We start from the raw sequence: 11,966 nt of genomic DNA, 5'->3' as shown, positions 1-11,966 counted from the left end.
TTCTGCGTCACCCAAAACAAGCTACTGCACGGTGCTGGAGGGGGCAGTCCGGTCTGCCTTTTCTGGCTTTTCCAGCCAGTTCCCCATTTATTTCGTTTTATAATGATGGATTATGCCTGATTGTCATTCCTCTACATCACTGGCTTGTTAGTAAATTATCTTATATGTTAATGTGTGTTTCTCTTGTCACTGGGCTCTCATAATTAATATTAATGTCATCTACTCTTCATTACATTATTTTGGATGGAGATTCATCATACTGAGAGCTCTCACCGTTAATCATCCGTTTTATAATTTAATGTGAGAAGATCAGTTGATACCACAGGGTGTCCGACAGCTGGTTTGCTTCTAGGTATACCATACTACTCCTCTGCGAAAAGGAATCTCGAAGTCGATCAGCTGGCTAGCTTTATCACTGGGTGGATTAGATGCATCTTTCCTTATTGCGCTACTTTACCATCTACTGCCATCTACTGGTGATCTACAAGACAATCTCCTCCAAGTTTGTTATTCTCTCAGTCTGCTGCACACAAACTTTAAAGAAGCTGGGGACACACTGCACCCCATGTGAGTCTCATTGGGCATCACACACTAGACCTATAATGGGATTCAATCACTGGGAATTTTAGATATGGTCAAAAGTACATATTTCCACTAATCCAGTTATTCAAACCAAAGCTTCTATCAATACCTTACAAAAAGTATATTTAACAATTTCTAGTGTTAAGAACTTTTTTCAGTTTTCATTGTTGAGAAACTATTCAAAACCAGTTTATAATGCTACATCTAATGCATACATCAATTTTCCATAGTCATTCACCCATTAGTGGTCAGACGCATGAAATCTGTCCCAAGAAGCACTGACCCTGAGACCAGGTGCCGACCCGTGAGGCGACGCCCATCCACCGCCACATCTGAGTTAGCAAATGCTAACGAGGGAGGAGAGGACACACTTTCCATGGACAACAGCAAAATTTATGCCTTTTCAGGCAAAAAAACTTATTTCAATATACATAAATAATTTCAGCCTGAAGATAAATTCAAGCAGTTTCACCACTGACATTTGGCTCTTACAGTTACCCAATTCACAGCCTGGTGATACATACTGTACTGTAAGTGCAGATATATTTGTAGCCAAGGGCTTCATTTCTGAGACATTCACTTTGCATTTGCATTGGCAGTAGAATACTTGCTTTACTTAAGGGCAAATACACAAAAAGAAGGTGGGGATGAAGTATTTACTGCAACCAGCCACATACAAGAAAGACAGGTTAAGAAAAGTATGGGTCACCTTCACCAATGACATCATTTCATTAGTGGTCTCATTTCAGAAATGCAAACATTAATTCAGAATTAAAAAACAGCAATATTTATACAGGATTTTAACTTCTGTTACCGTCAAGGCAATCAGAACCGAGAGCAAGTTTAATCAGTAATTATAATTATGTACGTGTTTCCCAAAACAGGAATGGAACAAATTTGCATTTCTAAAAAAGAAAGAAAAAAGAAAAAGGGGGTGGTACTGACCCGTATCACTGAAGGTACCAGTACAATACCTGCATTGAGACATAATAGATGAGTAAAGAAACCGTGTCTGTGAAATTATCACCAATTTCTTTTTTTTGTTTGCAAAAACTGCCAACCCAAGCTTGCAAATATATCTGAATGAACAGCACTGGCCGGGTCTTGGGGGCTGTAAGACATGTAATCCATCTCTAGTCCATTTAAATCTTCTCCTAGTCATGCTGGTCTCCTAGCCCCAGTTAATTTGGTCCTCCTCAGTAAGGCCCAGCGTTTCAGTGACCAGCCCAGTTCCGATGGTCTTGTTTCCGTCTCTCAGAGTGAACCTCTGACCCTTTTCCAAGACCATGGGCTGTCGGAGGGTGAGGCTGAGGGAGGTGTCCTCCCCAGGCATGATCATTTCCTGCAAACAGAGTCATCAGCACTGATTTAAAAAAAATTTGATTGATTCTGAAGATACAGGAGAACTTTTCTAAAGTTGCGCATGGACAGGGAAGTAGATGGGATGGTGGAGATACCTTATCGCTGGGTAGGGTTACCCTACAGGCCATGTCCCAAGTGAGAGAAAACATCACAGGCATGAAGTTGGTCATGAAGGGCTTGTGTCGACCCCCCTCCTCTTTACTGAGGACGTAAACCTGAGAGAGATACAGGTGATGGACTTCAGTACACATACACAACATGCACATGTAGTTGGCTCTGGGTCGGCCATCATAGATACTGACCTGGGCTTTCACTTTCTGGTGTGGCTTTATGGAAACTGGTTTGCTCATAACCATTCCCCGTCTCACATCATCCCTCTTCAGGCCCCTCACCAAAGCCCCCAGGTTGTCCCCTGCTTCTGCCTGATCCAAGGACTGGTGGAACATCTCAATGCCTGAGACAAACAGGGAGCTTGTGTACACACAATGCGGCATTCTAGAGAATGTCATGAGATGACTGAGCAGGATGAACACAGCCAGTGAAACACATTCTGATTTATTGTTGTCATTCCTGTCTACTATATACTGCTGAAGCATATACTGCTTTATAATTGTACTTTTATAAATCATTTTTATAAAAGGACTGCATCACAACACACCCATGTAAAGCGCTTGGGGCGACTGTTGTGAAAGGTGCTATATAAACTGAAACTGAAATTGAACTATAAACAGCCAATGTAACACAACACTATGATGCTGACAACCTTCCGCTGGTCCGGATCCGAAGAAGAATTTTACAATTACCAAGTGGTTGCTGACTGGATCTATTAAGTCTACTTCACATTTAAGTACTTATCTTAATAGTAACCCATCTTATATTGTGGAACCTAAAAGGTCCTATCACCACTATCTTGATGGTTCTTAAGTGTTTCACTGTGCAGCTCAGCTGTCACTTCACAGGTTCCTCAGCTACTTGCGCAATATCAGTGAAGCCAGTCAAAGCCATTCTAGCTACACTGGTAACAACGCCCAGATCAGTGGAGCTTTTCTGATTAACCAGCCCATTATAATACACCACTGAGAATGTGCTCAATCTGCATACCTCGACAATCAAAACTGAAGAAATGGCTACACCAGAGTCCTGCATGGGTCCACTTTTGGAGACCTGCACCCGCCCGCACAGTACAGCACCGCACCTGCCCGTGCACCCGTGATTATTTCAAAGTTAAATCCGCACCCGCCCGGGCCCGTTAACATTCTGCCCGTTACCCGCCTGTACCCATGATAAATTACACACAATTATTTTTTCTATGCACCTCTCAACGTGACAAGCGCTAGGCCTAAATGAATTTTGAATTGAAACGAAAAAGTCCGTTTAACACAAAATCAAATCAGATAGATCTAAGCTATCCATACTGTGACGAGCGTGAAAGAGAGAACATGACGACACGCTTCAGCAAGGATTCAGACATGTATGTGAATGTTTGTCGAGGTCGGTTATCTATTGGTGTGTTTTTCTCTCGGAACTCGGAAATTCCGAGTTGAGTGACATCACGTCCGACAATCTCCCGTTCGAGCTACCACATCTCGGAACAAACATGGCTGCCTCCATGAACACGCTGCTGTGTGTTGTTACTTTATATTTTAGCAGATTTAGAGTGACATTATTTTTTCAGAGAGACAAACAAGAAACACTAACTAGTCAAACCACATTAAAAGGTTTATAAAACATTTTAGTACATTCATAGCAATATTCTTTTTTCGAGAGGCAAACAAACTACAAACAAACCAAAGACACTAACAAGTCTGGTAAAAATCTGATATTGCATGATAGGATACTGTTTACGGTCATGATATGGTATTCTCTAAATCGAACACGTGCAGTTACATTTATAACTATTAATACATTTTTTTTCTATTGTTTTTATTATCTGTATTGTTATTTTTTTGCTGATCCTATGGATCCTGTCCTTTTTTGTACTGTCTTTTTTCATTATTGCTGCTGTTTCTCAAAGAATTTCCCCATTGTGGGATTAATAAAGTCTAATCTAATCTAATCTAACAAAATAAACATTTTTAAAGATTTATAAAAATAGAATTACTGTTCAGTGTGTAAGCCGCCATGTTGAAATTACATCACAGGGGCAACTCGGACAACAAAATCTTGTCCGACATCAACGTCATAAAAGAGGCGTGATTCCGACGGGAAGTGACGTTTTTCGTGACATTTTCATCCGAGTTCCAACTTCGAGAGAAATAATCAAAAGCACCATAAGGTACCCCCGACATACTGAACACACTGATGATGAGAATTTGTATATGATATTCTCAGGGCTGATAGTGGAAAAATTTCCTGAGCCTGAACTTTTTTTCCTTGCCCCCGAGGTCAGTAGGGGTGGGGGTACTATGTATGCGACGCACTTTTAACACATAACTTGTTGGCCCCTGGGCCCAAATATATAAACAGCCTATGTATAACCCTTCATTATTGTCAAGTGGCTCTTTTTAGATATTTTCATATTTGCATTATGCCCCCAGTATTATTCAAGAAAACACAGCATTTTCTTCTCAATATGTTCAGTGCCTAGATTGACATTATTAGCCCATCTTAGTACAATCACTGGAAGTAAATGCTACAGATGCTACAGCCATACCAAGACAGTTCAGTAAGTGGCAATAATAGTACTCCAAAGTACACAGAAACTGATTTTATCGATTACTCAGGAACATACAGTATAAAACCATTTATTTTCACTGTAAAAATAATTCCCTTGGTTGTTCATCAGGCTTTATCAAGATCTATCACTTTAACATCCCCAAAATTAACCCCGTGGACCGGACAAATACAAAACTAATGATTAAACATTAATGGCCAGTTTCCCAGTCAAGGATTAAACCTAATTAAGCCTAGACCAGTGGTTTTCAACCTGTGGGCCGCGGCCCCCTAGTGGGCCGCGACGGTATTGCAGGGGGGCCGCCAATTATTATTAATAGAAATTGTAATATTGTTAATATAATAAAAAATGTCTAGTCAAAATCAAATAAATCATAATTTGATATATAATTAAATAAATTACCAGTTTATTCAATAAAGACAATTAACAGCCTTGCTTCCGAGTACTTAGTTAACCCGACACAAAAAGCGGGATCGTTTAAATTCTTTTGCAGTGGGCCGCGGAAACATATGTGTTTGGCTGTGTGGGCCGTGAGTTAAAAAAGGTTGGGAACCACTGGCCTAGACTAACTTTGAGTTACAATGCTGAATCTCCATTGAAACGGCAATTTAGTCCAAAACTAGTCTTAATCCTTGTTCGGGAAACCAGCCCTATATTGGTCTCTTTTTGTATGTTTTCTAAATAAGACCGCGTGCCTATACCCAACTGTAATAGCGATTAAAGCGATCTATTGTTTTAGTATTTATGTTAAAGCAAGACTTATTTTATTACTGTTGTGGGATTGATCTTTGGAAACACTTACATTTAATAAGCACAAAAAATATATGACAAACACGACTGTATTGTGGGTTTTACGGCTTTTTTGGAGGTCACCGACTCCGCTGCTGTGAGAATTACTGACTGTCTCATTGTTGTTTTGATGGGTTAGTGGTATACTAATGCTATTGCCTATTAACAAAAACCAAAGGTATGATACGCTGAAGTATATTAATTGCAGCTGGTGTTTAAAAGGAGCTCGCCGGTTCTATTGATGATAGGAACAATGCCACCTTGACAACTTTCTGAAACAATCTCGGACCATGAAATAGGAAGGCAATTCACTTATAGCTCAGTAGCGGAATCAGCATTTTCCCGCACCGCCGAATATAACATTTTACTTAGGTTTCACGTCTGACGGAGCTATTCTGTAACCGTGAAATAGCCGTGAAGCAGCCGTCTTAGTCAGAATGCGGAAGTGAGCGTGCATATAGCGCATTGTAAAGTATGGGAGCTAAAAACACCTTCGCGCATGGAGCATTGCCTTAACCTGTATCAATCTATTTGACAAAGACACAAGGCCCGCCCCTTCCCTACTTCTGATTGGCTCATCGGCTAGTATGTGTATTGTTTGAGTCGTTCAGCGTTAAAGCTGCTCTCTGACCTGCGCATCTCAGATCTAGAGAAATGACAGATCAATATCCGCGAACCTGATTTTTTTTTTTTCCGCAGCCACAGTACGCCGGAAATCCAGCGTGGTGCCGGAACGCTATCACCCCTGTATTCTAATACATAGATATTTTTGCTTATTTTGCAATACTGTTTTGATTGACCTGCTACCCGCCTGTGTGTAATGAATTACCCGCCTGCATACCCGCCCGTAAAATTCCAGAAGATTAAAATCCGGCCGTTTCAGCAACTATCTGCGGGTACCCGACCCGGTGCAGGACTCTGGGCTACACAGAGACATCAGGTGAGCAATTATGAGTAAAGGCAACTAACAGGCATTGTGTGTCAGAAGGTATCAGAATTGCTAGCTCCTGAAAATCTGAAAAATTTTTCATATTGGCTGTGGCTCTAGCTGACAAATCAACTCACCGGCACAAATCGATTGAAATGCAAATCAAATATGGAGAATGAGAAGTATACAAACGGATTACGAAAGAGTGAGCCATACTTCACATTAGGACATTTAAATTCTGTTAGGTTCTGTTGGAAAGTATCCGCATGTAAGAAATTGTACACAGACTACAAAAAAAAGGAAATTATTAAACAATTAACTAGTGCTTACCTGTCACAACAGACTTGAAAGCGCGATTATGTCCCACAAACTCACACTCATCCCCTTTCTTGATCACACCTCTCTCCAGTGTACCAGTCACCACCGTGCCCCTACCTGACAGAGAGAGAGGCAGAGAGAGAGAGAGAGAGAGAGAGAGAGAGAGAGAGAGAGAGAGATACTCATTCAGCAGTAGTCTCGGTACAGCACAGCACAAACTCCTTATTGCATGTTCATGGTTCTGAGTGTTCTACGCCCAGCCCATCCAGGTTCGAAGGCGTGCAGAGACACATTGGCGGCACAGAGCAGAGCACGCACCGGGGATGGAGTATACGGAGTCGATGGGCATCAGGAAGGGCTTGTCCAGCTCCCTCTTAGGCAGAGGCACATAACCATCCACCACCTCCAGCAGCTTCAGAATGGCATTGGCACCAATCTCAGGGCTCCTGCTCTGAGAGGGCAGACAGAGAAGCAAAAATGATTTAAAAGGAATTATGGGCACTCCTTTCCCCATGCTTAGTGGTGTGATCCATGTACACATGCATATCGTTTCTGTCCTGTGAAAAACATCCACCATAATTCCATTATTTCAGGAGCGTTTTCTCAGAAACTACTAAATGAACCTAAAACAACGAGACCCCCTTAGCACGACAAACAGGCGTCAGTAAATGTTCTGTGCTGTATGCATTGTAAAGCAACCTGAATTACTTTATGACACCAAGTAATGATGGATACCTGTTTCTTAAACTGATTTTCTAAGGACATTTACTTACTAGATATGCAAGAAGTAACTGATGGGAAAGAAACACTACTTTGGATTTCTGATACTGATTCTGCCATAGAGCCAATGAGTACAGACAGCATTGAGGAAACCCAGCAATGCTCAAACAGAGGCCAAAGTTTCTGCCTTAATGCCCAAACAACTGAGCATGAACAACGTGGCCGTACTTTTGAGTTCCTGCTCGGCTGCCTTTGGAATAATAGTTCCTGATTTCTGAATTTCCCCATCTAGGGCTGTCATGATATATTCGGATTATATGGCACATGCTCAATAATTAACAGGGCTTTAGATGACAGGTGAAACATTTGTCGGGATGCCAGCTTTTCGGTACTTTACGGACATTTACTTACGCCCACAATTTGGTAAGCAGATTACTAGTGTGCCTAAGATACTAATGAGATGCGTATTGTGACCCTCAAAAGTCAGTGGTTTGTATAAATTCAGCGTATCCTTATTAAATTCAGTTAGCGAAGCACAACACATGCTATTGTGTTACTAAATCATGAAAGCGATAAGCACTGATGTGGCACTGAAGAAAAGAACAGCTCAACAGCTACAACATCTTTTGAAATGAGGAGGATATTGTGGATGAACAAGGTAAAAGATGGTGTTGGTGTGGTGATACTTTTCGCAGTATAATCTGTGGGCGTAAGTAAACGTCCCTACAGTACCAAAAAGTCGGTGTCCGGACAAATGTTTCACCCTTCATCTAAAGCCCAGGTGATGACTGCGCATGCGCCATATAATCGCGATTACATCGTGATGTGATCACGACAGTCCTATCCCTATACTTACACTGGGCTAACACAGCACATTCTGGATAAGATGTCTTTTAATCTCATTTTCAACTGAAATGTATTCAATAAAGTATATTTTTAGCAAGCAATTATTACTCAAATCGCTCTTCAGTTTTTTTTCCCTATAAAAGTAGCCCCGTCCATGACATCCTGTAGCCTAATCATCGCCTTCGTCTTATAACCTGTCACCCATATTCTGCTCCTGTCAGCTTCCCCCCGTGCATCCATAATGCCTCACCTCCAAAGCACAGAGGGCGGAGCCAGTAACTACAGGGGTATTTTCGCCGTCATAGCCAAACTCCGTGAGCAGCTCCCGGATCTCCAACTCCACCAGCTCCACCATCTCCCGGTCCTCCACAGCATCCACCTTGTTGATGAAAACCACCACATGTTCCACGCCGATCTGCCGAGCCAGCAGGAGGTGCTCTCGTGTCTGAGGCATCTGTCCATCTGTGGCTGCCACCACCAGAATGCAACCATCCAACTGTGCCGTACCTGTGATCATGTTCTACCAAGGGCAGAATTCGGAGGTCAGAGGTCATTCAGCCTAATGTGACGGGTCAAGATCAAGGTGGACAGTATGGCTGGCCAATATAAATGATTTTGACTGTTAAAATTTTGACAATAAGAAAATGAGGAACTTCAATAAACTGGCAATAAGGAACACTGCCTGATAGCACATATCAGCCTATCACATCACAGAAAGAAATGTAATTCCATATCGTAGGCTTTTAAGAACAGACAATTTATGCTCAACAAACGCACTGCAAGGTTGATTGAGTTAGTGGATCATGCAACATCTGCTGTATTGGTAATATCCTGGAAGACATAAGTGCTGCCACAGAGGAAGCCTCAAGTGTTGGTGAATAAAGCAACAGCTCAGCAGCCGCATCATCTTTTTAAAAAAGGAGATATTGTGGATAACCAAGGTACAAAGGGGTTAGTGGTGTGGCGGTACTTTTAGCTCTGCTGGAAAGTAGTGCAGAAAACTGCAACCTTATTTCACCACTTGAAGTATTGCCATCCAGTAGAATGGAAGTGTTTACAGTCACAGAGACCAGCAATTAAGGTTTCCACTTTAAAGTGCATGATTTTGCTCTCTCTCAGCTCCCTGCCAGACAGACTCCATGGAGCAGGAAGGGAAACACTGATCTGGTGGTACCTTGACATAGTCAGCATGGCCTGGGCAGTCGGTATGGGCGTAATGTCTGTTGGCAGTGGCATACTCCACGTGCGAGGCGTTGATGGTGATGCCCCTAGCTTTCTCCTCAGGTGCGTTGTCTATGTCCTCATACTTCTTATAACGTGTCCCTCCAGCGTCTGCCAATACTTTAAAAAAGGACTCATCATTATGGTGGTCTTAAAACAAAGCTATGCAAAAACATAAAACACTACAATATGACGACTGTCTTTTTGTGTGCTGTTCTTATTTCTCTTACTTATTACTTTAACTTGTGCTGCTAAACTGTTTTTCACGGTTTCTGTAATAGACAGACCTTCATTGTCACTATCTCTCTCTCTCTCTATCACAAATAACTTCATGGCCTGCCATAGGTAGTATGCTGAATATGTATTTCTGACAGTTTGCTGTTGAAGACTTACCTTTGGTGATGGCTGCAGTGAGTGTAGTTTTTCCATGGTCGACATGCCCAATTGTGCCAATGTTTACATGGGGCTTGTCTCTAGAAAACACCTTCTTGGCATCAGCAGCAAAGTCTCTTTTGATGAGAGGGGCTGAACACTTCAAAAAAAAAAATAAGACGATTACTACAGAAACAGAACTGCATTTATCAACACTACCTTCAGGTCCATACAAATAATATACAGAATGAGTTCAGTGTGATGCAAATTGCGTTCTGAGGAGAATACTCACCAGCTTATAAGGCATATGCAGAAGATGACGTGATGTTGAGAGCTGGAGAGCTAGACAGGCAGGGATTTTAATGAGAATGATGACTATATGACATATTATATTAAAAACATCCTCCTTAACAACTATAACACACATGAAAAGATGTCAGTCAGTCGGTCGGTCAAGGTGCGCAAGCTCATCTCCTATCCTCTGGTTATCAGTACATGTGCACTGCAAAGTTGTGTGTTCACCCAACATCTCTTCTCCTCGTTCATGTTACAGCTCAGCACCAGAAACCCCTGAAATATGATACGGCCCACCTCTAATGAGAAGGAAGCACGATACCCTCGGGAAGCAGACAATGCAGTCGCCTGGTGTGCTAACACCAACCTCGAAGACAACACCATGTTGAAAGATAACTAGTACTACCCTCTTGTCAAATGTGTCCCTGTACATCCTTAGTACAATTAAATGTGCTCAAACAGAGTCATTGTACAACACTCAGAGATTGCACATAACTCATTTCAGTGCTCCATCCTAGTAGATGATACCAATCACTCACATGCAAAGTGCAATTAATGTACCACCCTGTCTTCTGCGATTAGTTATGTCCTCATGTCCAGTGGTATATTTCATTTTCATTATTTAAGCCAATGGTTAAATTTAAAGAGCGACTATTCGGCACTTTATTCCATACTCATTGTTTGACCACACGCTTGATATAATATCATTACAAATTTGATGTTGTGTATTCTAGGTTTTAGTGCTTTGTGTTGATGTTCTGTATTCCTGTTGTTCATTACAATGAAACTGAGTTGTTGAATTGCCATTTATTTGCTTTGAATAAAAAGAAAAAATTAAAAACCCTGTTTAAGCACACCCTCTTTATTGTGAGTCAATGGATTAATATCATTGAAGTGATTAATTTAATGGAGCACCTGACGTTTACTCTAACTTCAAACGCAGTTCTCTGTGAGCGACGGGAAAACGTAACCGGTTTACATCACGACAAAAGGTTGCTGTTGCAGAAACAACTTGAAGATCTGAACCGGTTTAATTTATTACCTAATGTTTTTTAGGGTGAATTTGAATTTACAACCCAGCGATCTCTTCAGATATGTTGTTGTACTTGTTTTTGTTATCTTCAAGGAAAACCTCTTAATAAAAATCTCAGTGAAAAAACTGAGCATATGCGCGCGACATTCAGGCCTGAAAAAGGACACCTAAGATTTAAAATTTCTCAGTACATAGGTCCTTCACAAAAAACCTATTAAGCCCCATAGCTTATATGCAATTAAAACGGTAACATCTATATTTAAGCAGCCGACTTAATTACGCAAAAAGCATCTAATCCATCTTCATTTCTTACTTGATCCAATAACGTGACCTTAGTCACTGACTAGTGCTGCAGAGATGCATTCAATGAAGTTGGCTTCTTCATTCTGTACATTATGGACATCATTCAAACCAAAACCAAGTTTTAACCTTTGCATTTGTTTTCCCAGTTCTCACTCATTCATCATTAATATATTTACACTACTTAGGGGGAAAATAGTTTGACATTACCGGACACCAGACACGAGCGGATTCCTACCAGCGCAGCCATGTCGACTACTAGAGGAAACATCTACGCGCCTGCGCAAAATACCGGAAGTGATTCTGTATTGAGCCGGGAAAGTTCCCTTGACCTGTTTGACAGAACAAGCTTCCTGTTGCCGTCTTTAGAGAAAGACTTGTGTGAAGAAAGGTTGTGTCCAAATTTGGGGCTGCGTCCTTCCAAAGTCGAAGTTTATGTAGCATTTGAAGGCTGCGTTCTTCGATGGTTTGCGTAATGAATCTTGGGGTCTCGGCATAACAATAACGCGTGTCTAGGGTACATTTGA

General features: G+C 41.4%; 1 protein-coding gene across 1 annotated transcript; it reads right to left on the bottom strand.

Moving 5' to 3' along the window:
• Positions 1 to 953: 953 nt before the first annotated feature.
• Positions 954 to 11,751, bottom strand: tufm (Tu translation elongation factor, mitochondrial). Its single transcript, XM_023805405.2, has 10 exons — positions 11,650 to 11,751; positions 10,105 to 10,154; positions 9,834 to 9,972; positions 9,394 to 9,560; positions 8,470 to 8,739; positions 6,972 to 7,104; positions 6,666 to 6,770; positions 2,247 to 2,398; positions 2,040 to 2,159; positions 954 to 1,924 (listed from the first exon to the last, which is right to left on the bottom strand). Exons 1-10 carry the CDS (start codon positions 11,708 to 11,710, stop codon positions 1,754 to 1,756), a joined length of 1,368 nt encoding a protein of 455 aa, XP_023661173.1. The 5' UTR covers positions 11,711 to 11,751; the 3' UTR covers positions 954 to 1,753.
• Positions 11,752 to 11,966: the final 215 nt, after the last annotated feature.

Source organism: Paramormyrops kingsleyae, chromosome 5, assembly GCF_048594095.1.
Source record: "Paramormyrops kingsleyae isolate MSU_618 chromosome 5, PKINGS_0.4, whole genome shotgun sequence".
Lineage (NCBI taxonomy): Eukaryota > Metazoa > Chordata > Actinopteri > Osteoglossiformes > Mormyridae > Paramormyrops > Paramormyrops kingsleyae.
The sequence above is the reverse complement of the archived record's forward strand: the minus strand, read 5'-3'. Positions and strand labels throughout refer to the sequence as shown.

Coding starts and splice junctions, on each gene's coding strand:
- tufm (XM_023805405.2), bottom strand. CDS start 11,710: ATGTTTCCTCTAGTAGTCGACATGGCTGCGCTGGTAGGAATCCGCTCG. Junction 10,155..11,649: donor CCGCTCGTGTCTGGTGTCCG/GTAATGTCAAAC, acceptor CTGCCTGTCTAG/CTCTCCAGCTCTCAACATCA. Junction 8,740..9,393: donor GCCATGCTGACTATGTCAAG/GTACCACCAGAT, acceptor TGCCCTTGGTAG/AACATGATCACAGGTACGGC.